The sequence below is a fragment of the Prionailurus viverrinus genome, chromosome D4 (assembly GCF_022837055.1).
Source record: "Prionailurus viverrinus isolate Anna chromosome D4, UM_Priviv_1.0, whole genome shotgun sequence".
NCBI lineage: Eukaryota > Metazoa > Chordata > Mammalia > Carnivora > Felidae > Prionailurus > Prionailurus viverrinus.
The window spans coordinates 92,498,780-92,525,855 of record NC_062573.1 but is presented as its reverse complement, the minus strand read 5'-3'; the positions used below and the strand labels follow the sequence as shown (position 1 = coordinate 92,525,855).

General features: G+C 63.0%; 1 protein-coding gene across 2 annotated transcripts in view; it reads right to left on the bottom strand.

Moving 5' to 3' along the window:
- COL5A1 (collagen type V alpha 1 chain) overlaps window positions 1-27,076 on the bottom strand; it is a 148,097-nt gene that overhangs the window by 44,842 nt on the left and 76,179 nt on the right. For both annotated transcript variants that reach the window (XM_047829411.1, XM_047829412.1), the window contains exons 14-31: window positions 26,619-26,675; window positions 25,652-25,705; window positions 25,268-25,321; window positions 22,761-22,814; window positions 21,389-21,442; window positions 20,157-20,210; window positions 18,544-18,588; window positions 15,788-15,841; window positions 15,222-15,266; window positions 14,625-14,678; window positions 14,371-14,415; window positions 13,489-13,542; window positions 9,210-9,254; window positions 8,338-8,391; window positions 5,319-5,363; window positions 3,540-3,593; window positions 1,212-1,319; window positions 482-535 (exon numbers count right to left, since the gene is read on the bottom strand). In XM_047829411.1, the coding sequence (XP_047685367.1) occupies window positions 482-535; window positions 1,212-1,319; window positions 3,540-3,593; window positions 5,319-5,363; window positions 8,338-8,391; window positions 9,210-9,254; window positions 13,489-13,542; window positions 14,371-14,415; window positions 14,625-14,678; window positions 15,222-15,266; window positions 15,788-15,841; window positions 18,544-18,588; window positions 20,157-20,210; window positions 21,389-21,442; window positions 22,761-22,814; window positions 25,268-25,321; window positions 25,652-25,705; window positions 26,619-26,675 (984 nt within the window). The remainder of the gene's footprint in view (window positions 1-481; window positions 536-1,211; window positions 1,320-3,539; window positions 3,594-5,318; window positions 5,364-8,337; window positions 8,392-9,209; window positions 9,255-13,488; window positions 13,543-14,370; window positions 14,416-14,624; window positions 14,679-15,221; window positions 15,267-15,787; window positions 15,842-18,543; window positions 18,589-20,156; window positions 20,211-21,388; window positions 21,443-22,760; window positions 22,815-25,267; window positions 25,322-25,651; window positions 25,706-26,618; window positions 26,676-27,076) is intronic.

Genomic DNA, 27,076 nt, shown 5'->3' with positions numbered 1-27,076 from the left:
TCCGGTGCAGACAGCTGGTTGTTTTTTAAGGAAGAACCGTGAATAATAAAAGGTGAGATGTGGGGGGAAAAATAACGTGTTAAATGATTTCCAAGGCCTGGAGGAGATGTTTCACTTAACGCAGAACATGATTTCGTGAAAGGAAGGTTTCATCTCCCTTTATGCTGTTATGAGCAAATAACCTTCAAATCTCCAGTGCGGAGCAGAGGTGAGAGAGGCCTTCACGAGTCCTTGGTGCAGAGAAGGCAGCGGGCAGAGGTGCAGGGGACGCCTCGCCTCGCACGGCCCTCGGCTCAGGCCGGCTCTGCCCCCTTCTCTGAAAGGCCCGACTGCCAGCCCCTCCTTCCAACCCAACCAGGCTAACGCGCAGGCTGTGGCCAGGGAAGAGCCTGGGGGAGACAGCTGGGGCGACGCTGGGTTTCGCCACAGCAGCCTCCCCCGGGACGTGGCTGTCCGAACACCCGATACGCTCATAAGTTACCTTGGGCCCTTGTCTTCCCGGGTAACCTGGTAATCCCGGCACTCCGAGTTTTCCCTGGGGAAAAAGAAGGGGCTGTGTTATCTGGCCAGCACCTCACCTCTCCATCCATTTTCTCCCAGCCGAGAAAGGACACGGAGAGGCCGCTGCCTGCCCCCTGGGAAGCCGTCTCCCCGGAAAATCCCTGCCCGGACGGGAGGCAGGAGGAGACACGGCCGTGGCTGAGGCAAATCTCCAACGGAGGAACTCTTTATCTGTGAGATTCTGTCGAGCCCTTTTGTAAAAGAGTCCTCGGGGCAAGGCAGGGCGGATGTCTGGTGCACTCTGAGCGCCCGTTCCTGGGCCAGCGCCACAGCAGGGGGCAGGGGGGCAGGGGGCACAGGTGTAAGGACAGGGGCCTGTGGGGAGTCCCTGCATGAAAGATGATGCCCTGGGTGCCGGGGCTCGGTCCCCAAGCTCTGGGGCACCCGGAGGAAGGAGCCCTCTCAGGGCACTGGCCTGGCAAGGTGCTCAGAGAGACCTAGCTCAGGACAAGGAAAGGACTGATCTAGAAATAGACGAATTCGCCAGGAAGGGTGGCCAGGGTGCCGGGGGAGCACGTGGGACAGGACCCGACTCAGATTACACCTAGCCCCATCTGGGGGCTTCAGCCCGGCAGTCACCAGCCTGGCCACCCAAGGCCGTCAGAAGGGTCTGTCCCCGGGAAGCAGTGAGCATCCTTCCCGTCACATACCTTCTCCCCAGGGGGTCCCAGAGGACCCGGGTCGCCGTTTGGACCTCCACGACCCTTCGGGCCTTCGGGGCCATCTTCTCCTCTGGGACCAGGGGGGCCGATCTCCCCCTGCAGGTCAGAAAAGAGAAGGTGAGGAAGAACCCCCAGTCTCCACCCCCCACCACATGACTCCCATGGCCGTTCTGGGCCCGAGAGTCCGGGTCCCAGGTCAGATCTTGGGGGTAGGAGCCGCTTAGCCCGCTTGGCGCACCAGGCGGCCTCGAGCGGACGGCACCCGCCCCCGTCTGACGAGACCGGAGCACCGCGGAGCAAGCTACGGGGCTCTGCCGAACGGCCACACCGCCCCTCTGCACGGCGGTGGGAAGTTCCTTCTCCAGGCTGCACGCTCCTGCTTCTCCAAATGAGTCCCTCTCGGTCGAGGTGACTTTGGTTAGCCCCGGAGCTCTCAACCGCTCCTTGCCCAAATAGATCAGGATAACCCGTGCACAGGACGCTGCCTTTTTCCTCGAAGCAGGGATGGGCCGCAGCCACCGCCGCCCAGGGGTCTGGGCATGGCAGGCACACGGGAGACCACGTGACGTGTCCCAGAGACGGAAGGGTCCTTAACGCTGCCCCAACCAACTTCGCCGTGGTCCAGGCTGGGCCCGGACAGGACCGGGGGCCTGGGGGCTTGCCGAGGTCCACGGCAGCGCCGGCCCGGCCTCTGAGCGCCCGCCCCGGCCCTCTGCTCGCTGCCAGGTATCGCTCTGATCACTGGCTTCCAGCGGCAGCTGGGAGACAGCCGTACCCCCACAGCAACGAGGGTGTCCCACGGGAAACGAAGGACCAATAACTTCCTTATTCGTAATGTCCAGTGTGTCCGCGGGCCCAGGACTCTCGGTCCCTAAGAAATGTTCTTCCAACAAAAGGACCCTTCACACATTAACTGAGCACCTAGGAAAGGTCACGCTCGGGGCAGAAGTTTCTCTGCTCCCTGGCTGAGGAAGGGTCCCTGCTGCCAGTCCCACCCTCACCCAATTCCAACGGCAGGCCTGCCCGCGGAGCCTGGAGCGTGACCGCCGGACATCCTTTGTGCAATCTCTTTCAGAGATGGACCCCCGTGATGTGGACCCCGAGCGTGTGCACGGCATTGTCAGAGGCAGAATAAAAAGGACGTTCGCCAGCCAGAGAGAGAGAGGCCCCTCAGATGTGGGGCAGAGTCCCGTCACCATGGAGAAAGTTCTAGAAGGGCTGTCTTTAGCAGGAACATAACTGGGACACGACTGTGAAGTGAATCTCTCTCTTTCGTTCCTCCGCCTTTGATAGAGGCCAAGATTGCCTCTGCCTTTTTAATCTGTGACACGGCGCCAGGCGCGTGGGGCTCTCCGGGGCTGGCACGTTCTGAAAAGGCACCTGCAGGCCAGCTTTGTCGGGGAACAGTTACGGCAGCCGCACGGCGGCCGACAGCCGTCTGTCCAGGTGCGCGTCCAGCTGCCGCCACGGCTGTGCCCACGCGGGTGGCTCGGGCACCTCCCGCCCTCCTGCCCGGGGCCCGCGCTCACTCTCAAGGGGGTCGGGGCCCTTCAAAGTACCCGCACCCTGGCGGTGGCGGCCGGCCGACGGCCCGGAACCTTCCTCCCGCTTCATCTGCTCTGCCCTCTCCCCGCTTAGAGGAAGACACGGCCAGCAGCTTTCTGCCGGGCGCCTGCCGTGGGAGCCAAGCCCATCCCCCCGCAGCACGAGCAGCTTCCTCCGGCGGGGAGGTAAATTATTCATTAAAAAAACAACTGCTGTGTCGCAGCTTCTGATGCCCGAGCATGAGATTACAGAACACAGGAGCTGCTCGGGGTCCGAAAATCACGGGAGGATGCTCGGGGGACCAAGATGCCGTCGGGGTGGGCGGGGACCCCAGCCCTCCCGGGTCGGACGGCATTTCTGCATTTCTGCAGCCCCCTCCCTCCGTCTCTTCCGAACCAAGTGAAGCACTCTGCCATCCCAAGTGTCGGCCGCAAAAAGACAAGTCCCCACGGACCCCCTGGGCAGGGGGGTCAGGGCACAGGGCAGAGGGGCCAGGCGACCCCAGGTGACCCCAGTGACTGGGTGTTCACACCCAGAGCCGCCGTGGCTCCGAGCCGGAAGCTGAGGGCCAGTGGGGGGCCAAGCACAGAGCCAGGCCCCTGGGCTCCCAGCTGTTCCTGCCTGCGGGCCGAGAGCCCCCCGCCCCGCAGAGGCGTCTCCTTTGCGTCTCCTCTTCGTTAGGAGAAGCTGTCCTGCGGCCCCGAACGCCGCAGCCCTCCTCTGGCCTCCCAACCCCAGCCCCGACCCCCGCCAGCACCCCAAAACACTCACCCGATCGCCCTTGATTCCCATGTCGCCTTTAAACCCAGGAAAGCCGTCTTCACCCTGACAAAGGACAAGGCAGTGCCTGGGTCGGCACGAAAGAGCCCACCTCCGGGGCGGCTGGCCCCCCTCCCCCCACGACTCCGCACACAGCCCCCAGCCCAGAGCCGCTGTCGCCACACGAGCGCTGGGCATGCCGGGCGGGGGGGTTCCGAGCGTGAGTCCCGTCCCTCGTGAAGGACGCCCCTCTAACCCTCTGTAGTCGTGGGGTCGAGCTCGTGGTCCGCCGCCCCCACCCCCACACCCCTGCACCCCACGCAGCTGTGCACAGCTGGGCCCCGCTGGGGCCCAGTAGCCGCTGATGGGCGAGCACGGGGGCGGGGCTGGAGAGAGGACGCCCCAGAGAAGCCGGCCGCCACGGTGGGCCCCACAGACCGGCCCAGCAAGAGCTGGAGGGGACGGAAGGGCCCAGGGCTCGGGCAGTCTGGCTGCGGGGCAGCCCTCAGTGACACAGTCCTGCACCCCCCAGGCCAGGGGGACACATTCCTGCTATTCGCATATTTGGGGATCCACAAGGGTCAGGGACTGCCATGCGCCCGAGTGCCCACGCAGACAACCACAGACACCCTCAGGTACTTGCACGGGGCGGCCTGGCTCGCCCTCCCTCTCCATCCAGGCCCGGCATCCTGACCTCGTTTGCCCATCGGGGGGCCTGGTCCTGCGCCCCAGGCCGGCCGGGAGCTGGTACGCAGAGGGAGGCAGTTTCCTGGGACTTGGGGCGAACTCGTTTCTCCCCAGCCCGCAGTGCGCGTCCGCTGTCCGGTGATATGCCGGGGACTCACCCACAGCGGCCTCGGGCACTGAGGTCCCAGGAGGCTCTCCTCACCCCCACCCCGCAAGCTGCCCCCCGGGGGCCCTCAGAGGGGCGGTGACCCTCCTGGAGAAGGGGCCTTCCCCGTCAGAACTCGCTCAGGTAGCCCTGTCTCTGGCTAAAGGACAAAAGTGATGGCACAAATGTGGCAAACCTGGGGCTCTGGGGAGCCCCCGCCAACGGGATGAGGGGAGTTCGGGGAGCCGGGAGCTGCCGGTGGGGACCTCGTCTGTCCCGTGGGGAGTGTGCTCCGCCCTGACCCCGAGGGCCCTCAGTCCCCACGCTTCCAGGGGCCACAGGATGACGGCTCAGGGGTCTGCCTTCCTCCGCTGGCTCTCCAGGGGGAGCCGAGGCAGTGTGCGTGCGCCTGCTCCCCCAGGCTGAGCACGGAGACGGGGCCGGGGCTGAGCCATCGCCACAGCACAGAGGGCCCAGCGTCCGCGCCGTCCCTGTCTGGTGTGGCCATGTGAGGAGCCAGCTCAGGGACGGGAACAGGCAGACGCCGCGGGGAAGGAGCCGTGCCGGGCGTGGCCGGAGGGCACGGCGACACCTCTTTCCCTCCGCGCCTGGCTCTGCTCCAGCCCGAGGGGCCGCCCAGGGAAGAACACCCAACACCCCAATGGCCCCGTTGTCCAGCTGCCTTGCGAGGCATCCGCCTGGGGTGTCCACTGGCCAATGCAGGTGAGCGGCGAGCCTTGGCCTTGGCCTTGGGTGCGGGGTGCCAAGCCCCCGACCCTCAGCCCCGCCAGGAGGTGCGCCCACAGCCTGCCCTTTTGCAAACAGTCTGTCCCGCGGGGGGGAGCACGTCCCTCCACACTCAGAGGCCACATGAGCCTCAGCAGCTGTTAGGGCTGCCACGGAAGAAGCTACCCAGCGGGCCTCCAGCTCTGTGGCAGGAAGAGGCGGGGGGCACTCACCTTCTCTCCCTTGGTACCTTTCAGGCCGCGGATGCCATCAGCTCCCTGGGCAAACACGAAGGGAAGAGAGTGAGTCGGGTGGGTCGGAGCCTCTCCTGAGCTCTCGAAAGGGAAGGGTCTAAGCCCCAAATACCAGGAGGGCTGAGCGCTCAGCCCCCCAACCCACACAAGCTCCCTCACGCTCCCAGTCTCCGAGGGAGGACCCTGCAGGCTCTCCTCACGCCTACGTGAGCCCTGCCTCCCTGCCTCCCCCCACCAAGGACTCCCAGATGTCCCCCGCTGACATCTGCCCTCTTCCAGAAACATCCGTCTCTCTGGGGTCTGGGGAGCCGGTGGGAGGTGAGGCCTCAGCACGGCTCTGGAATCGGGCAGACTGCTCGTGGCCTCTGACATCGTCCCAGGTGCCTAGTGCCTCGGTTTCCTCATTTGGAAAGTGGGGGTGACGACAACCACTGCCCTGTTACTGCTGGTGGGGGGGGGATGCAGACGAGCCCTCAGGACAGTGCCCGGCACATAGTTGGTGCTCAAAACACAACAGCTGTGTGCTGTCTGGCCACTGTCATTCTGTATTATTATTACTAACACGCGACAATAGGCATCAGCTCATCAGACTGATTGATAAGAGTGGCACCAGTGCCACCGAACGTCAGCTCAGGACAGATCTCTGCGCCAGACAAGAACTGTAAGGGTGGGACACACCCTCTTTCCTCTGAGCCCCCCCCCACCCCGCCCCCCCGCCACGCTAGCACCTTGCCCAGACCAGGTAAGCCCACCCGTGGAGTGGAGGGAACTGGCCACAGCCTCGGCCCTCCGAGCAGGGAGCAGACACTGACCGCGGCCAGCTGCCCACAGGACCCCAGAGAGAGGCCAGGCCTCCCATCTGGTTCCGGCCCAGGCGGCGGGCAGGGCGGCCGGGCCACCTCGCAGGGACCCTCGGGCTGCCAGATGCCCTCTGGGGGCAAGAACTGTGCACAGACTGTTCAGCCTTTTCCCAGGAACTGAGGAGAAGCCCTAAGAAAAGCTGGAGCCAGGCGCTGAGAGCTGGGCGGGGCCTGGGCTGCACGGCCTCCCCCCAGGCCGGGGGGGGGGGGGCAACCGCCCCCTAGATGCACCCCGGGCTCCAGTGGCCCCAGGCGGCCAGATGCCTCGGGACAGAGGGGAGGCGCGGTTACCCCCACACCTCGATGCCCTGGGGGCTCTGGCACCAGCTTCCTCCCTCTTGCCGTGCTGGCGGGGTGGGCTTCCTGTGCCCACGCCCTCCCAGACCCAAAGTCCTACCATTTCCCGACCCGGGTCAGAGGCCAGGGGAACGCGGCCCAGGAGACCAACAGACCAGATCTCTCGGCCACGGCCCGGCTGACATCTGGGGCTGGGTCACAGGGGCTGCCCTGCGCACAGCATCCCTGACCCCCCACCCGTTACGTGACGGTAGTCTCTCCCCCCAAGTTGTGACAGTCAGAAACGTCTCCAGATGTCCCCCGGGGGGCACGAATCGGCCCTGGGCCTGCCGTCCCTCAGGCTGCGGACTCCACTGCCATTTTCAAGAGCACAGGGAATGAGAATGCATCTCTCTCCCACTCCCTGCTTCCAAGTCTAACTGGATCGCTCACGGCCTGAATGAATTTTAATCAAATAGACAAGAGCATTCCCCATAAACATTTTAAAGCAAACACCTTTTAGCTCACAGACACAGCATTATGCAATTAGCCCCGTACAGAGCCAGCAGACGCTTTTGCGACAAGAATTTATAAAATAAACACGCACAGAGCTCACATAATCGGCATTTCTGCCACACAGGCAATCCTGATAAAACTCACAAGGCATGCTAGTAAGAGCCCACTTCAGGGAGAAACCTGCCCTGCCTCGGGCCCCCAGCCCCCCGCCCCCGGGGAAGTCTGTCTGCCCTCGGGCCCTCGGAACATCATGATTCCGGGGAAATGCTGTCGGGCCACTCGGGGTCCGGCACGGGGCGCTTGGTTCGGAATAAGCAAGTTCTGGGTCTGAGTCCCGACCGAGCCATCGATTTTAGGGTAACTTGGGGCAAGGTGCTGAAAACTGAGGTCTTGGATTCTCCATCCCCCACACCGCAGGCCAGCCGCGTACACGTCCGAGGGGCAGAAACACCCAGGAGGATGAAGCGCGGTCAACGGTGCGGACCGAGCACAGGAGCTGAGGGGTGTGTCCACGCAAATTCCTCAGGCTGGGCTACTTGTGTTTGTGCACATATTTATACGTTTCCCTCCGCGTCAAGCTGAAGTCATTTGGGAACAAAGTGAGCCGTGGGCTTTTCTAAGGCCTCGGCATCACCTAGAGCTTTCCAGACGCTACGGAGGAAAGAACACCCCCCCCCCCGCCCCCGAACACGCTCCTCAGGGCACATCCCTCTCGGTATACATGTGCCCCAGGTGCCCAGACAGCGACATGACTGGAAATTAAATCACACAACTCAAAGCAAACCCGGTTAGCTGTGACGGAACAGGCGGGCCTGTGTTTTGGGTATCGCTCTGGAGCTCCGTGCCCCCGTTTAACAAGGTTCCAGAGCCCCTTGGCACCACAAACACGACTGCGGGTAAGTGGACACCTCCCACGAGCATCTCGCCAGCGCTCGGTCCCCCGGGTGTTATCCATGAGGACGGACCCTCTCGCTCCGGATGTGCAAATGGCCCGGAAGGGACGTTTCTGAGTTTCCCCGGGAAAAGAGGGACAGGCTGTGCCCCTTGGCTGAGGTGCGTGCCCGTGCGGGGCCTGGGAGGGGGCGGGCACTGGGTGAGAGCTAAAGCAGCGTCCCGACAGACGGACAGGCGGCCACCGCCCTGACGCCTACGTCGTCACAGACGCACCGGAGCTGTCCCCTGCTCCGGGATCGGCCCCTCTTGGCCCTGGCTGGCCACTCCCTCGCCTCTCCCAGCCCCCTGTCCCGGGATCCCACCTTTCCCTCAGGAGCCCTGGGGAACGGGACTGCTGCACCCGCCATCCCAGCCTTGGCCTCCAGGAGGGCGCGAAGCTGCCAGAACCTCACCTTGACTCCTCGGGGACCCGGATAGCCGATGGGGCCCTGGGGGCCGGGTGGACCCTGAAACGAAAGGGGAAAGACCGTCAGCTCCATCTGGGGTGTGGTCGTGTCCGGTCCGCTCTGGGTCCTCCCACAACAGCTGGAAAGCTTCCGCTCCAGCAGCCAATTCCTCACGCTCCGTGCGGAGCGGACCCCGCACATCGGACCCTTGGAGGGGCTCCCACTGGGCGGGGACGCCTGCTGTGTCTCCTGCTGAGGCTTTTGCCGGGGACCGAGGTGCGGCCGCCGCCCAGAGGTTCGGGAGTGCGAGGGGGGCCGTGAGATGGGGAGGGGCCCTGCTGCTTCGGGCTGCCCTTAAAGAAGTGCGCTCCCGGCAGAGGCACCTTGGGTGACGGGGGAGAGCTTCCGGCTGGGAGAAGGGGAGGAGGGCTGACCGTCTGGGGAAGGGAGCCCTTGACGGCGTGAGGGCCTTGCTGACCACTCACTGTCCCGGCTCCCCGAGCAGGTGCGGGCCTGGGGAGGGCCGGGAGCATGAAGGGACGGAGAGGCCGACTTCTGCCACAGACGGGGCAGCGGGCAAGTCCCTGGGGGCCAGGCCACCTCGAAACTCCATCCCGGCCTCAAAGCCCCACGTCCTGGCCCCCAAACAAACGAGGGCCATAGGTCAGCAGGAGCCCCCGGCCGAGAACCTGCACAGTCACCCAGCTTGCGTGTGGCCAAGGTTACGGCGGTGCCTGCACCCCCATGTGTGGTAACCGAGGTGGGGAGGGGTCACGGGGGACTTAGGCGGAGGTCCCTGCCGCCCCAGGCCGGGACCCCGGGGCACAGACAGCAGACCAAGGGCACAGTCGTCTCTGCTCACTCTCTTCTGAACCCACCTGGCCTCCTTTCTCTCCTGGAGGGCCTTCCTTGCCAGGGTGCCCCTGTCAGGAGAGAGAAGGCGTTAGGCAGCGGCCGCCCCCCACCCCTGTCTTCAAATGTGGGAGGGAGAGCCGGGCCCCTCCCACCGCCTTCCCCCCACACCCCCAAATACAAAACAGGAACCAGAGAGGCAGGAAGTCAAAGGCATCAGGCAGCTGGGCACGGGGGGCACTCACAGCCACGGGGCCCCGAGCCAGTCCTTCAGCCCTGACCCTCGGCTGCCCCACCTGTCACCTGGGAATGGTGGCAGGCCTGGCCACGACCCGGGGTGGCATGGAGGAGAACGTGCTGGGAAGCCCACGGGTGGGATCCAGGCACCATCATGTCACCTGACTGTACCCAGCCCGCCCCCAAGTGCAGGTGAGCCGGGACAGTGACCACAGGGCATTTGCTCGTCTCCTGGCATGAAGGCTTCTGTGCCAAACAAGGACAGATGAAGCGGGACAGGGGGTCTGGACATCTGGCTTCCCGGAAGGGCAGGTGCCATGCTGTCTGCAGGACACAGACTCTTTCACGTCGGGGATGGCAGGCTGGTGCCGGGGTGGAGGCCACGCCCTGTCATTCGACTGGGGTCCCAGCACGTCCCCAGGTCTGTGTGCAGGTGCCTCCCAGCCTCCCGGGTGGCGCGTGCCAAAGCAGAGGACCTACTCCCACAATACAGGTTTGGAACCAACGTCCAGTAGAAATGGTTATGGCCCCCGGGTCACTGCCCCGTCTACCCGAGCCCCAAGCAATTCAGTTCTCAGGAACGCGAGCTCTCTGACTTTCCAACCCAGGTCGGTCACTAGGTTCAGGCCTTTGAGTTCCTGAGGCAAACACAGACAATGACAGCAGAAAGAGACACACTTCGCCGAGGACACTGGCAGGGCGCTGACTCTCGACCTGGTTACGTCCGACCCACAGTGTGGTCTTGGGGAAGTCACTTGCCCTCTCTGGGCCTCCACCTCCTCATGGGTCAAAGGAGAGGGTGGGCCAGGTGCTCTCTCAGCTTGTGTGTTCTAGAACGCAGCAGCATCACGGGCACCGACATCTGGTCCCTCTGAATAAATGATTTGTGCGTCTGCCTTCTGATCTTTACTAGTCATGCGCTTGGATTTGACACCGTTGCAAATAGCCCGCCCCGAAGTACAAAGCAAGGACCCTGCAAGGTCCTTCTGCAGGGTGGGGGGGGCGCCCTTAGGGAGCTGCGCCCCCACCTTCGAGGGAAATCGGGCACCAGATGGACCGCACCTGCTGCTCTGGCTCGCGGGGGCCACACCACCCGCCACACGGCCTTTCAGAAACAAGGCTCACGGCTCCAACGCCTCACGTGGCAGAGCCGGACCCCAACAGTGCCAGGGAGAAGGTGTCCTGCTTTAGGGTGACCAGGAATGGGTGGGTCCTGTCCCCTCTCTGCCACATGGGCTCTCTGGAGCTTCCAGCAACCACAGACGTTTTTCTGTTAAGGAACCATGTGAACAGGGAGGGCAGGTGTGGATGCGTGAGCCCCGGGCTCCGGGTGCCACACACGCTGGGGACAGAGCCACACTGGTCCCTCGGAGAACGAGCAAGGCCCTTCCACACGGTACTGTCCTCGCTCACGGGGCGGCAGGGACAGAGTCCCTGCAGGGACTGCCAAGAGCTGGTCTGAAAAGCGCTCTGGACTGCGCCCGGCAGCAAGCGCGTGGGCCATTCACGTCGGCGGTTATCGGAATTATCAGCATTATTTGAATTGAGGCCAAATTTATTTACGTCCGTTGTAAGTTGCGTCTATAGAATGAGAGTAACTGTGGGGAGAGCTCAAAGCTCACTTAAAAACGAGGGAACAGGGGCGCCTGACGGCTCGGTCGGTTGAGCGTCCGACTTCGGCTCGGGTCATGATCTTACGGCTCGGGAGTTGGAGCCCCGCGTCAGGCTCTGTGCTGATGGCTCAGAACCTGCTCGGGATTCTCTGTCTCTCCCTCTCTCTCTGCCCCTCCCCTGCTCACATTCGCTTTCAAAATAAATAAATAAGCGTTAAAAAAAAGTTCCAAACAATGTGCCAACAAACAATGAAAGGAAATACACCAGGCTAAGAGATTGATTTTTCCGCAGTGAAAAGCCGGCCATTTTCCGTTCCCTTCTATGCATTTGCGTTTTTCCAATGCTCTATAACGAGCTCTGCTCGTATGATGGAAAAATAATAAGGCTTAAGTTATTTGTATTTGATATTTCTCTGATTAAAAAAGCAATATATGTTCCTTGGAGACAATCAGGCAAGTGGGAAAGGAGATGAAGTCCCTCATAACCTCACCGCCCGCAGCAACCCCGGCTAATTGCGTGACGTGGCTCCTCTGATCCGTCTTACACACACACACGCCACAGGCACCACGTGGCATATTTTTAATTTGATTTGACGTGTTGGGCCTGTCCTCATGTCACAGAACACTCGCCCGGAGTTGGTTCTTACTGGCTCCGTAATACTCCTTCGAACCATAACTCACGTCCCATCGCCCCGTGGTGAGCTCTCCGGGATGATTTAACAACACGCTTCAGTGCGCGTCTGCTCCGAACGCTCCCTCCTTCCGAAGGGCTTTAAATCAACCTTCCTTTCTGCAGCCGAGGCCAGACCCAACCAACTCGAGGGAAGAAGGGAAGAAAACCCTCTCCCGTTCGGAGCATGTGCTTTAATCTCTCTGTTCCTGCAAATTCACATACGACAACAGGCACCTGTTCCCCTTCACATCTTTAGCGTTAAGCACCTTCAGTGAGCAGCTGGCCCGGCCATGGTCAGACGGGCCGCCGTGCGCTCATATTTCAAGTTTAAGTGTTTGCTGGGAGGGGGGTGGTGGGAAGTGCAAAGTCTAGGACAGGCAGCCCATGGCTCCACGGGCACGGGGCGGGGGTGGGGGGTAGTCTTCGAGGTCTAAGTAGGAAGGAGCCTGGACCCCTCAGGGTCTCTGGAGCATCAGGGGTGTCATTGTGGGGATGCGGGGTCTCCAGGGCAGAAGCAGTCAGGTCAGGGAGGTGGGGGCCTGCAGCCCGCCCCACTCCCCAGCACTGTCTGCCCCATAGGGCTGCGGGCCTGGCCCATGACGGATGCCCTGCACGCAGGAAAATGCATGCAAGGAGATGCACCCACCTGCCATCAGTGGGGTAAGCCCTGGGGGTGGGATCAGAGTGGCTTCCGTTTTGTCGTCTCTTCATCTATTTTGCTAACTTTCCGTAACAAGGTATTTTACAGTCAGGAGAGGAAATTCAGCGTGACCGTCAATTAAGAGAGGTAAGCGACCACTGCATCCCCACCGCCAAACGCGTGGAACATGGGAGGCCGCGGGAGGCCCGGGGCGGCTTGCGTGGGGCGGGTGGTGACCGGCCGCTGGCTCAGCCTGGGACGGGGCGACTGCTGGTGTGTGATGCCCTGGACCCCGCCATTCTCAGCCCCGAAAAGGGAAGCCGTACCTTAAACAGTCCCCAGTTAATTGTCAACGTACTGAGCTCTTGCTTAGGTTTGACCAGCATTATTAGAACGATAAGATACGCCGTGTCTGAAATAAATGGTTCAGACAGTCCTATTTTCGGAAATGTGCTGTGTATGCAGCATCACCTGAATCCTCTAAAAAAACGCGAAACCAGAAATCCCACCAGCAGCTTGCAAAGAGGGCGGTGGGTACAGATGGACACACACACACACACACACACCTCGAACGTGTGCCACCTCCCCACCCCTCCCTCGGCCAGCTCAGCCACAGGCTGACTCGTCACTGGCTCCCCATTTCGAGGCGGTCCCTGATCTGGCTCCACAGCTGCGCTCACACATGGCAAACGCACTGGTTAATACCCTCCTTCGCAGTGTGTGATGGCTAAAAATACACTCAGCGCGCGCTGTCCTTCCCTTCAAACACCAGCGACACGGGGAACGGCTCGGAGCCCAGCCCAGCCCTCCTCGGGGTTGGAAATGCAGGCTGGGTTCTGGTCCTTAAACAGCGCTCCCAACAAATAACTCCTTCTCCTAGTCGTGTAGTTTCCACCCCTTGATCGGAACCCGTCACGGAAAAGTGCGCCCAGAGCCCCATAATCGCTGGGCCACCGGTCACACAATCAGCCGGGTCTTTCTTTATCAGTGGAGGTGGGAGAGAGGAGACAGGAAGGGGTGCCTCACTGCAACCGGGGGCGAGGGACGAGGGGCGAGGGGGGCGGCCGCTGGCCTGGGCTCTCCATCCCTGGGGGCACACGGGGCAGGCAGTGCCGAAGGGGTGAGGTGGGCAGGGTACTCACCGGGGGTCCGTCAGCACCGGGCATTCCTGGCAGGCCTGGTTTCCCCAGGGGACCCTAGAACAAACCAGAGACCCCCTGAGCCCTGGGGCCACCTCTTCCCTAGGCCGACCCCAAGGGCACCTCCCGACATTTCTGCCCAAAGAACATTTGTTGAAAGGGATGCTCAGAGGCACTGAACGCCCCCTGGCACGGGAGCTTCCGGCAACCGAACCCCCCCAAAGGAGAGGACCCTCCCCCTCTGCTGCTTCCTGGGCCCGCGGTTTTGCCAGTGGAACAAAATCATCCCACGCGGAGGCAGGAGGGCTTCTCAGCTGGTGCCCAGGTGTGAGAACCAGGTGTGAGAACCACACCTCGGAGGTGGCCCCGCCGTCAGCCGAGGGCCTGCGCTCGCGGAAAGATCTGGGGTCAAGCACGAGCTCGGCGGGTGCTCCAGTGGCCCTGCTCTCCCCCAGCACCTAGGACTCAGCAGGGGCCCGGATGCAGATGGGGGGGGGGGGGTTGCCAGATTTAGCAAGAACAACACGGAAAGCAAACAACAAAACAAGACTTCAGGCTGACAACAAACAGTCAAATTCGACTGAGCGCCCTCTCTGTCTGGTCCTGAATCCGGCAACCCTCCGCACAGCTAGACAACGGATGGATGAGTGAATGAATGAACTTATGATCAGTGACGAACAAAGGTCCCCGATCTCCCCCTGGTCTCCTTTCCCGCGTGCGCAGGGCCCTGAGCTTCCCTGGCTCTGGGAAAAGAACGGAATCACGCACAAGCTGGGGACGGACCGCCACTTCCGCGGCCTGGGCTGCGGTGGAGGAAGCTCCCCAGGGGCCGGAACGCACCCCGTGGGCAGGTGGGGGCGTCCCTATACCTGCACAGCCACTCACCTTTTCCCCTGGAGGACCGATTGCACCCTGGGGGCCTGGGAGACCCTAGGAGAGGAAGGCAAGGTCAGGGAACTGGCCGGCTCCGGGCTCCTCCCTGCCACCCGTCCACCTTCCCTGCACCCTCTCCCTCATCTGGGATGACTCCGTTCTAGGTCACACGCGGGCTGCCGGTCCCTTGGGGCCCAGGACACGCCATCGAGACCCGCCCCCCCCCCCCCCCCCCCCCCCCCCGCCGCTGGCCGCTGCTCACTCACCTGGGCACCTGGATTGCCCTGCTGTCCCGGGGGGCCGGGCTCTCCCTGGGGGCCCTAGAGGAAACACAAGCAAGGCACTGATGGGGACTCTGGAGGGCAGGCAGGTGCCCAACACCAGCGTCAGAAGAGGACGCCCAGACGGGAAGAAGCAGGCGGCCCCGTGGCAGAGACGAAGCGGGTCTGGGCGCCTGCAAGGATCCCCACGCTGACCCGGACGTGAGGGGCACCCAGTCGTCTCTGCCGGGACACCTAGACAGCCGCCAGGAAGGAGCGACCGTGAAAGGAAGCGACCAGAAAGTACTCTACTTGGTGGAAAACTCCCAAGACGTCGCGCTAAAGTCTCCCGGTGGAGCCAGGGGACCTATCTTTCGCTGGGCCTGGCTCACAGTAAGTGTTCGTCTCCGGAGCACAGGGCAGGGAGACAGACAGCTCCCTCCGCACCTGCACAGACACAGTCTGGCTCCAGTCGGAATAAGCACGGCCACCAGCTCTCCCGCTCAGACTCCACCTGGACCCAGGGCTCAGGGCCTGTGCCCTCCACCTCGGACCCCCTTCCGGTTTGACGGTAACAGTGGGCATCAGACCCCCAGGACTTACCACATTTCCTTTCGGACCTGGTTGGCCATCCATACCCGTCACACCCTGGATGGCGTTGGAAAGAAAATAACAGAGTGCTGAAGAATCAACCACAGTCACGGGGGAAAATCCCACCCAACTCTGCTCGGCGTCCTGCCCTCACCGTGTCGGGGGACGGCAAACCTACTGGGGAGGGGCAGGGGTTGATATTAAAGAATTCTGCAGGCTCGATCGGCCAGGGGTCGATGGAGCTGTCGGGCCCGAGCATCGGGTGGGCCAGGCCCGGAGAAGCCACCCACCGGGACAGGGCCCCGACAGAACCATGGGCTACTCGCTTCCAGAACTTTCCAGAAGCTGCTTAGAGTGCCTTCAAAGGAGAAAATGAGGCATCCTGGGGACCGTTTAAAACAGCACATGTCGCGTGAGAAGGAGAAGCAGTATGGCCCACTGGCCTCTGTGCCTCCTCCCGCAAACCCACGCCTGCAGAGGGCTCTGTCTGCCTAGGAGCCTCAGAGCCCCGGCGACACCTCGACCAGCCCCGGGCAAGTGTCCGAGCGGGACAGACGTGCAGAGGTGACAGGCCTTACCGGAGGTCCAGGAGGGCCCGGGGGCCCCTTTGGCCCCAACAGACCACGCGGCCCCTGCAAGAGGAAAGGGCAAAGGACTGTTCACACTTGGCCAAGAACCCGGCGCCAGCCCTGCCCCAGGCAAACCCCGCAGCCCCGCCCCCACCCCCAGAGTGTTTGCAGCAACGCAGGTGTCCACGCGTCCCGGGAAGCATGGGCAGCACCCGTCCTCGCCCGCGACGCCTCCTCAGCCGCCCCACCTCTCCACCAGCTCTGGGAAGCAGGGGCGGGTGCATGGAATGAACCGGCAGCTTAGACAAGGGATCAAGGGGCACCTTCAGAGGAAGGGGAGCCTTTCAGCTCAATGGCGCCCTTTCACACTCGCTCGGGGCAGGTGCACACAAGAGCTCTCCCAGTGGAGGCCACGGCGATACTCCACTGCATGGAACGCTTTTGTCCACGTCTCGTTACTGGCTCCCTCTGCACAGTGACATGTGACTGCATTTCTGCCACCGGAGGGTGGAGGGAGGAGAAACTAGTTCTCTGATGGGGACGTCGTGACCAAAGGCAGAGCTGAAGCACGGGGCTCGGGGTTTTTTTCTGGGGCGCCACTATGGCCCAGAGCTCAGCCCCTCCCCCCTCTGCAGCAAAGGTCACGTGTGGGGATGGCCCGTGTGCACATGGAGGGACACAGCCCCAAGGCAGCGCCGTTCCCAGCACGGTTCACGAGATTCAGAAGGTAACACAGCAGAGGCATCGCCCGTCACCCAAAGGAGCCCCATCCTGAACCTCACACTTGCCCCACTCCTGGGGGGATTTTCCAGCCTTTAACCAAGGCACGAGTGCCCTGGATTCTGACGGAAACTCCTGAGACTCAGCGGGATAGGGCTCCTTCCCACACTCAGTGCCACTTAACTATCCCTGTCGTTATTTAAAAACCTAGCCCTGTAAATGCTTTCTAGAAGTTACTAACCCGCAAGGGGATGCTTCGGCGTGTGTTAAGGAGGGGACTGCGTAATGGATTCTCCTTAGAGGCGAATCAGGCATCCAGGGCATAACTTAGTCCCCGGTGAATGTGTGAGCCCAAGCCCAGGCTCTCTCCGCGTACCGCTTGCAAGGTTTCTCCTCAATTAACGTCGCCAGATGCATACCGCCGTGGCGACACGGGCAACAAAAATGAGCCATTTCAGAAGTAACCACAGGTGAGATGTAAACGGTGTCCTTTGTCACCGAGGAAGTTTGCTTGGGCCCTGAGAGAAGTCGGCTTCGGGAAAAGAGCCGTTTGCTGCCATGGCAGGGCCACCCTGATGCAAGGCTCCACTTTGGGGAAGTGTAGACACCAGAAGGGATGGTAAACCGTCTGATTAGTCACCACAACTGCTGCTGGGCACTTGCCTGGTGCACTCTGGGCGTCCACTCTGCCTACAGCCTGGACACCCACCATGATGGCCCTAGGACACCCGCCACGATGGCCCTAGGACACCCGCCATGATAGCCCTGCACATCCACCATGATGGCCTTGGACACCCACCACGATGGCCCTAGGACACCCGCCATGATGGCCCTGCACATCTACCATCATGGCCTTGGACACCCACCATGATGGCCCTAGGACACCCGCCATGATGGCCCTGGATATCCACCATGCCTGCAGCCTGGATACCCACCATGATGGCCCTGCACATCCACCATCATGGCCTTGGACACCCACCACGATGGCCCTAGGACACCCGCCATGATGGCCCTGCACATCCACCATCATGGCCTTGGACACCCACCACGATGGCCCTAGGACACCCGCCATGATGGCCCTGCACATCCACCATCATGGCCTTGGACACCCACCACGATGGCCCTAGGACACCCGCCATGATGGCCCTGCACATCCACCATTATGGCCTTGGACACCCACCACGATGGCCCCAGGATACCCACCAAGATGGCCCTGCACATCCACCATCATGGCCTTGGACACCCACCACGATGGCCCTAGGACACCCGCCATGATGGCCCTGCACATCACCATCATGGCCTTGGACACCCACCACGATGGCCCTAGGACACCCGCCATGATGGCCCTGCACATCCACCATCATGGCCTTGGACACCCACCACGATGGCCCTAGGACACCCGCCATGATGGCCCTGCACATCTACCATCATGGCCTTGGACACCCACCATGATGGCCCTAGGACACCCACCATGATGGTCCTGGACATCTATCATGCCTTCAGCCTGGATACGCACCATGATGGCCCTGCATATCTGTCATAACGGTCCTGTACATCCACCACAATGACCCTGGACACCCACCATGATGGCTCTGGACATCCTCCATGATGGCACTGGACATCTGCCATGATGGCTCTGAACACCGCCAGGATGGCCCTACACACCCGCCATGATAGCCCTGGACACCTGCCAGGATGGCCCTATACATCCACCATGATGGTCCTGGACATCTGCCATGATGGCCCTGCACACCCTCCATGATGACCCTGGACACCCGCCATGAGGACACTGGACACCCCCCACACCTGCAGCCTGGAGCTCCAACCACAGCCCTCCAGGTCTCGTCTTCTTCCCCTGGGGAAGGCCATATTTGCCCTACCGGCCTTCTTTTCCTTGCTCAAGAAACCCCCAGATGTCTCTGTTTCAAGGCTGACCTCCCCTCTAATTTATGCTCTGGGCTGGTCCCTGGTTCCACCCAGAGCGGTCTCCTCGAGCAGCCCGTCACCATGCAGAGGAGAGAGAAGCCCACCCGAACGGGACTTACGGGTTCCCCGGGCAGCCCTCTGGGCCCGACTTCTCCATCATCACCCTGTGGGGGAGAAAAGAGGCAGGATTTTAGGGACACATTCTGAAGCCTGGACAGAGAGACAACATGCCTTCCCGCTGCGTGGAAGGACCCTCTGGCCCGGGGCTGCTTCAGCCTCTGCCGGATCTACTAGTCCGGTACTAGCCGGGAAGGCCCGAGTGTCCCCACCCCGGGAAGCTTCAGGGAACTGGGAGGATCCGAGCCCCTGGGACGCTCTGCTCAGGAGCTCACACACCACAGCCCCGGTGAGGGGAAGGCTGCACTGAAACATCAGGGCAGCCAAGAATCTGGTGACCTCGATGGGTCATGATAGGGATAAATGGTAGAATGATACAAGGTAGACTGAGTTGGAAAACAGGTGGCTGGGTGGGGAGGGAGGGAGATGGCAGATAACAGGGAGGGAGGGAGGGAGCGAGAGAGGGAAATGATAGGAGCGGGAACGACGGAGGCTGCATTGGAAGGGGTCACGGACACTCGCCAGACCCTTGGGCCAACGCCCAGGAGCCTAACCTCTCTGCCCGGGCCCTACACACGGCCTCTTCCTTCCAGCTGTAGAAGGAAATGCTGTCCTGGCTCCAAAGGTTCCAGATCAGGAGCTGCCATCAGCAACTCCGCTTCTCCCAGTCAGGGCGCTGCCCCTCCTCTTCACCTCACGCACAGCCGGCCCTGCACACACACACACACACACGCACACGCACACCTCCCCTGCTAAGAAGCACACACATCCGGGAAGACCCGTCTCTCCTTTCCCATAGTACAGTCAAGTGCGCTGGGGCCCAGACAGGAGAGGGGACCCTGGCAATGGCACCTGAGAGCCGCTGAGGACAGAGGCCCGGCCAGGCCCTAACTCACTTCCCAGAGTTTCCCAACCTTCTTCCTAAAACACCCCCGAGACCCTAAGACGCTGTGTAAGTGACCGGGGTGAATGGAGGGAGGGGCTCATAAGCCCACTTAGTTTCTCTGCACATCGTAACTGTGCATCACTCTCCCAGGAAGACGCACCTGACGAACCCCGGGGCCTCCGCAGAGCCCCCCAGTGAGACGCCCACCCCCAGCCCGGGCTCCAACCTCGGGCAGAGCTGTGCTCCCCCCACCCCTGCACGCTCCCAGCCCTCCACCTCCCTCCACCTCCAGGGCCAAGGACAGGCTTTTCCCAGACTCCCCACCCCCGCCCCTAAGCCCCGGGCCCCACCACCCCACAGCCTCCACCCGGACCACGTGACAAGAGGAGACACAGAGCTCATGACCTCTCCCGACACCCCTCCTCCACGGCGACCCGGGCAGCCACCTCCCGGAACTAGGGCACTCTCTCCGAGACCAGCGGCAGGTGAAAGCCGCTCCCGGACGCAGGCCCAGTGGTCAAGCTAAATGCTTCCACCTGCTTTGTCTCAGAGGTGGCGTGCGGCCTGTCCCCACATCCCGTGGCTTCGCCCACCCACAGCCCCTCCTTCCCCAGCTGCACCCTTGCCAACCAATGACAGCACTGCCTGCGTTTCCCGGCGGTTCCAGCCCAGACACCTCCCCCCCCCCCCCCCCCCCCCCGCCGAGGGGATGGGCAGGTGGCTACTCACCCGATCTCCATCATCTCCCGGAGGTCCTGGTGGGCCAGAAGGACCAGGGTCACCCTAGGACATCAAGCAGTGTCAGCATTAGGCACTTGGAATAGTCACCCCCAGCCGTCTCAAATGCCCGTCCGTCTTTCTGCGATTCTGAGACCAGAAGCCCCGAGCCCGCTGAAGACTCCAGAGTGACAGGAGGTGGTTTTGGGGACTGGTGTCGGGAGGCAGGTTCGCTCGACCGGCTCCCACGGGCAGGCAGTGCCCCCGGACACTGCGGGCGGGGTGGGGGGGGGGGTCTGAGCGACCCCCTGCCAGCTTCTCCGTGGGAAGCGGGGCACCAGCCCCGGCCCCACAGGGTCCCCAAGGAAGGGCTGCCGCCCCCGACCGTGAGCATCCTGAGGGTCAGCACTGGTCCACCTCCCACCTCTCGCAGCTCTGGGCCTCGCGTGCAGTCGGTGCCTAATATGTGCTCATCCGTCAAACGGACGGGCCCGGCGGCTGCCCTCGACCCAGCCTCCACACCGTGGCTGGAGAACGTGGACAACGCGCCTTGATAACCACTACGTCATTCCTCAACGGGCCGCGGGGCGCGTCAGATAAACCCTCCCGACACCCTCCCCAAGCGCGTGTGCTGGTGTGTGTGCACACACGCGTGCCTGCGTGTGCCCTCGCTGTGCCGGAGCCCGAAAGAGACACGCTCTGCTTCAAAGAGAACAGGAGAGGCAGAAAACGTCGGAGGAACGGCAAAGAGCCGTCCCACGGAGGCGGCCCGCGCAGGAAGGAAGCAGGGGGCTCTGGGCCACAGCACGCGCCCTGGCCCCGCCCCAGGAGCTGCCACCAGCTCCTGGAATCTCCGCCTGAGTGGTGCAGAGGGTCCCGGGCAGCGAAACGGTGGCCAACCGGGCTTTCTGGAACCGCGGTGGGCCCCAGTGAGAGGGGATTTCTCTAAGGAAGGGCCCTCCCCTCCCCCTTCCACGTGCCTCGGGTACGGGGGGCCTGACGGGCTCTCTCACTGTAAGCGGCCCATGAGAAACCCACTCTCTCTGGGCTGACTTTCCACAAGGACATCGCGTTGGCACTGGTTTCTGGGAGTTTCTTTCATGACCACCCCAGAAAGGTGGGGTCCCAGCCCCACACGAGAGATCCCAGGCCTTCCGGAAGGGTCTCCCGAGAAACACCTCCACGCTCTGCACGGAAGCCATCGGGACCTCTGTGCCGGTGACGCGCACGCGGGGAACACTTACCCGGTGGCCCTTCTCCCCCGGCAGTCCAGCCAGGCCGTCGAAGCCGCGGTCGCCCTGCGAGGGACAGAGGGGCCTGCTCAGGGGCGCCACTGCACACAGCTTGGCCGCCCTTCCTCGGGCCGCGGTTCGGGCAGCATCCGCGCACCCCGGGCCCCAGAACCTCCGCGTGTGGCGGCCACCGGCCTGCGTTCGCCACAAATTCCGCTGTCGGCTCTGTGTTCCGGGGCCCTTTTCCCCCAAACACCAACAAAGGCTACAAACACAGAGCTGACTTTGGTCCTAGGGCCACAGGCTCCGAGCCTCGATGTCAAACGGGTGCCTGTCTCGCTCACCGCTACACCCTCAGCGCCCGGCACGGCCGGGCACACTCGTCACCGACGGGGGCCCCCTGGCGCCCCGGGCCACCCCGGGCTGCCTCCTGGAGTCGGGGCGCACAGCCCTGCCTCGCGGACGTTGCAAAGCACGTGGGGGAGGTCGAGAGTATGCTAGTTCAGGCTTAAGATGCCTCTGTTGTTGGAAGAAGTCCACTTTCTGCAGGGAGAGAGTCAAGAAGGCCCTTCTTCCCTCCTGCCTCTCGGGCGACTCGAGACCAAAGCCTCCTCCCCTGAGCTCGGGACGCGCGGGGAGCACCCGAGCTCATCCACACCAGCTACTAGGTGAACAGGCGTCTCGGCCGCCGGCGGGTGCGGTGACCCATTCTCCCCACCCCCTCCAGGTAACGTGGGAGAAAGGCGCCGCGCACGGCCCCGGATGGCGCTCCAGAGCTGGGAAAGGAAGGGCCGGCCGAGAACAGGGGAGGGGGCTCCACACCGACGTGGGGGGCGGAGGGGTGGCCCGGCTGCAGATTCCGTTCACGCGCACACGTGACCGACCCTGCGTCAGCTCACACACAACGTCTACTCGCTCCCTGCGACGCCGGGGAGCAGACGCCCCAAAACTGGTCAAGAAGGCTCCCCGTCTCGTGCACCTGGCATTCCTCGCGTCAGCCCCCACGTGCGTGCTCTTGCCGTCTGTCCGTTCACGGACGGCTGGCAGAGCCGAGATTCCACGCGCCCCCCTCCCCCAATGCTCGCCACCTGCTCAGAGGGACCCATCTGCCCCCTCAGCAAACTAGCTGCAGTTGCCATGCTGGCTTGTGACATTCACCCCGGCAGCCGTGGTCCTCGACCGCCTGGAACCCAGCTGAGACACGGACCCAAGCAGAACCTTCCCCACCCCCAAGGTCCCCCCGAGATGAGCACGAACGTCATGACTCGTTACTTGTCACCACAGTGACGTTCGTCGCACCGCCGCCATGTTGGCCGTGCCATCAACACGGTGACGGCGACCGCGGCCGCGTGCAGGACGCCAGGAGGCGGCGAGCGTAGCCTACCTTCGGGCCCGTTTGCCCCGGCATCCCTCTTGCTCCGTCACTCCCAGCTCGGCCCTGGAACACAGGAGGGAAACTGTCACCGGGGTCTGGGAGTCGTGGCCTCCTGCGATGCGAAGCAGAGTCACACGGCCCCGCGTGGCCAGGCTGGTCCGGAGGACCCCGACCGGGCTCCCGGGGCTGCTGCGTGCCTCTCACGTGACTCCAGTCTTTCTGAGCCTCGCCGTCTGAAATGCCAGATGGGGAAAATGCCAGTCGCCTGTGTCCGGGATGAGACCAGGCTGCGAGACCAGCAGCGGCCAGGCAGCTCTGTGAGTCTGCGGGACTGTGGGTCTCGGGCTCTGGAGAGAGTGTGCCCGGGCAGCAATCCACAGCCCGTTTCCCTTGCACCGTTCGGAAGCCAGATTATGGACAGGAGAGTCACAGAAAGGAGGCCCCTAGGGCCAGTCCAACTGGCTACCAAAGGAACCGAGCCCCACAGTGGTGGCTTGTCTCGCTAAAGCCACACGGCTGCCCACCGTTAGCAAGACACTCATCCGTGGAGGCCACTCCTGGGGCCATCACTTCCAGCTATTTCCAGGAAAGTGACAAGGACAAGCCCACGGTCCCCACCCGACTGGCCACGGGGCTGAAGGGTCGGGCCCACTACAAAGGCCCCACGGTCACCCTGGGAGAGCCAGGCTTGAGGCTTCCCGGACAGGGACAGGGCCAGATGCCGCCCTGCTAACGAGGAAATGCCAGCCCGCTGGGAATAAAGACCTGGCCCAGAAGAACGCCTTCTCTCCTCCCCTCGTCCCGCGTGCACCTGATCAAACGAGGCCCTCACCGCCGAGCACAGGGAACATTTGGAAAGCGACAGCTTTCGGCCTCAAAGTACAGGGGAGACAGGGCAGCAGCAGAGAAGAGAGAAGCCGGGGACCCGGGTGGACCCCAAAGGAGCTGGTCTGTCCCGCCCGGGGTTAAAGTTTACACGGAGCTGCGGGGATGAAAATTCTGTCAGGAAAGGCGCCCAAGCAACGCGGCTCCGGGGCAAAACGCCGAAGCCAGGCCAGGAGAACGGAGACACGGGTGGGGCCCCCGCCCTCCGCAGTTGTCCAAACCCCCCGGAGTCAAGGGAGATTGGTCAGAACGGTTCGCGTGACCTCCCGGCAGGACGGGCAGCGGCTCCCGACGACCAGCACCCCGGCTCCGGCCGGCAGCCCCCCCGCCCCCGAGCGGCGGCCAGGCCAGCACGGCCCCCGGGGGTCCCCGCTCGCGGCTAGCGCTGGCTCCACGGAGGCGTCCTGCCTGCCCCACACACTCTCCAAGCGGCCCGGGCGGCCCAGGGCTCAGCACGCCTCGGAGAGGCTCACACCCGCACCGGGTCAACCGCAAACAACCCCAAAGCTTCTGTTCGCCCGCGTAAGGCGTCTCTGGCTGAGTAGATCCACTCATCAGAGCGCAGCGTGGGTTCGCCGCGCTCTCCCTGGCTCGTCCGCATGGTGAGGCTTAAGTGATAGGAACCTGTGACGTACGCCCCGTTCAGCAGCCACGGCCGCAGGGAAACAAACGGGTCCCCCACACTAGAACACCCTCCCAGAGTCCCGGGGGGCCGGGAAAGCGGGCGAGCGACAGGACACTTCCTCCAAACCCGAGGCCGTCTCTGGAGACACGAGGCCGCCTGGAGGACATAAGGCCCGGCGAGCCTTTCGTGTTCTCCACGCTTGCGCCCAAGGGGCCGCGGAAGTTGCCTTAATTAAAAATGCTTGTTAGGGGCGCCTGGGGGGCTCAGTCGGTTAAGCGTCAGACTTCGGCTCGGGTCATGATCTCGCGGTTCGTGGGTTCAAGCCCCGCATCAGTCTCTCTGCTGACAGCTCGGAGCCTGGAGCCTGCTTCCGATTCTGTGTCTCCCTCTCTCTCTGCCCCTCCCTTGCTGTGCTCTCTCTGTCTCTCTCCGTCTCTCAAAAATGAATACATGTAAAAATTAAAAAAAAAATGTTTGTTAAACTACATCAAGGGGCACCTGGATGGCTCAGTCGGTTGAGCGGCCGACTTCGGCTCAGGTCATGATCTCGCGGTTCGTGGGTTCGAGCCCCGTGTCGGGCTCTGTGCTGACAGCTCGGAGCCTGGAGCCTGCTTCCGATTCTGTGTCTCCCTCTCTCTCTCTCTCTGCCCCCTGCCCCCCCCCCTCCACTCATGCTCTGTCTCTCTCTCTCTCTGTCAAAAATAAACATTAAAAAAAAAAATAAAATAAAAATAAAAAACCCACAACAGCAACAAGCTCAGGACGGAGGCCAGAGACCAGGTTGGCAGAGGCCCGCAAGGCACACCTGCCCCAGGACACACAGCGCCCTCCGGCTCAGCTCGCGACCCCAGGGAAGGGGATCCGGCTGTGAAAAGTTGCCCTTTGACGGAGGGGAACCACCAACCGGGTTTCCGGCCCCGAGCCTGGCAGTGGGGGCAGGGCAGACCCACCGCAGACTCCCACCCCCGTGGGGACCAGCTGCGGCCCACTGAGCCACAACGCTTACCCTTCTTCCAGGCTTCCCGGCCGGGCCAGGCGGGCCCTGCACTCCTCGGGGACCCTGTCCGCAATCAGAGAGGGCAGAGTGTCAGGGGGCATCCGTGCTTTTCAGAGGCAAAAGCAAAGCCCTGAACCCCTGCTCCTCAGCCCGGCCGGGGGCTCGCCGTCTCTCGAGCGGGCACCGCCGGGCAGGGCACAGGGTCTGCTGCCCCCCGAGTGAGGGCCGCCCAGGGCACAGCCAGCGAGTTCCCCTGAAGGCAGAGGCTGTTTCTGTCCCTCAAAGCTGCGCACAGAGCCACAGATCTCTGCCGCTTCCTTAAAGAAATGCAGCTCTGCCCCCTGACGTGCAGGACGCGCCCCTTCAAGCAGCAAGGGCGAGGTGCCCACGTACCTGAGGCCCCATGTCTCCCGGCTCGCCCTTCAGACCTCCGCTCCCCGGAGGGCCCTAGGGAGACACGGTCTGGGTTAGAAATGCTCATCAGATGCCAGCGAAGGGGGCGCCCCGTGGGGCAGGGCTCCCGCTGAGAACCAGCAAAGCTCACGGTCCACGGAGCCCAGCGTGCCTGCCCTGGACACAGCCTGGGGGCTGAGCAGGACCCTTCCAGTTGTTTGGATCTGCTCTGAGTTTTGAACCAAATTCTGGACAGTGGGACTTACGGCACGAGAGCCGGAAAGCCCAGCACAGAGTCTGCTTCTCTCTCCAGGATGAAGGTGACAGTGGTCTGGCACGTTCCGCAGCTCAGGCCAGCATGCGGGCACCCTCACGACGAGGCAGGAGCCCCAGACGGAGGGGAGCAGCCCGAGCCAGCATGGCCGAGGAAGGTGCTGAATGCAGACCGGGGGGCAGAGAGCCAAGGCGCCCCCTAGGGAACGGGGGTGGGGGGTTAAATCCTCCGTCTCCTTGCAAACTGCAAAGGCCGCAGGCACTCCCAAGGGCTCCTGTTTGCGGGCCCTGAGCGTGCCCGGGCACACACCACACACAGCTTGTGCGGCTGGGGAGGGGAGGGCTGGGGATCCCGGGTCTGTCCGTCCCCTCACCTCACCGAAGGGCTCTTGACTTTGGAAACAGAACCATCAAGAGTTGACGACAGCCCGGAAAGAAAGAGGCTCAGAGCTCCCTGGGTCATGAGGCAGAATCAGAGCAGAGCTGGTGGGGGAGGCTGCCCAGCCCCCAGGCCGCCACAGCCCCCCAAGCCCCTGCCGAAGGCCCCCAGTCCCGCTGGGGTGCCACTGACAACATGAGTGGTTGACGAGAGCTTAAAGTGTGCTCTCTCTGGGTGAGCTGGGAGCCCAAAGGGACCGACTGAGGATGTCCCCCACCCACCACGCTCCCCCTCCGTCCCCCACGTAGGACTCACCATGGGGCCGGGCCTCCCCGTCAGACCCATCGGGCCAGCTGGCCCCCTCAACGCCAGCTGCAAGGGAAAATGGGGCACACTGAGAAACGGCTAGGGTGCTGGTCCTAACAGGTGGGGCTCAGCCGGGCAGGAAAGGCCCGACGGGGCGCACCGAGGACGGGGGCCTCTGCAGGAGGGGTTTCTGACGGAGCTCCAGGAACCTGGCACCTCAGCTCCTCCGGGACCTGTGAGCCAACACGAACGGAACGGAGGCCGTGCAGGTGGAACCCGGGGGTGGCCTGCCCCACGGTGGGGATGGGCGTCCCACCCCCTCGGGTGCTGACCTCCTCCTTGTCCCCAGCCGGCCCTCGGCTCTGGAGGTCCCCCAGCCCCGCCCAGAGTGTGACCCCCCACCCCCACCCCCGCCACAGCCCAGCTCGGCCTCCTTTCCCCAAAGGACCTCTTCTGCTTCTATCCTG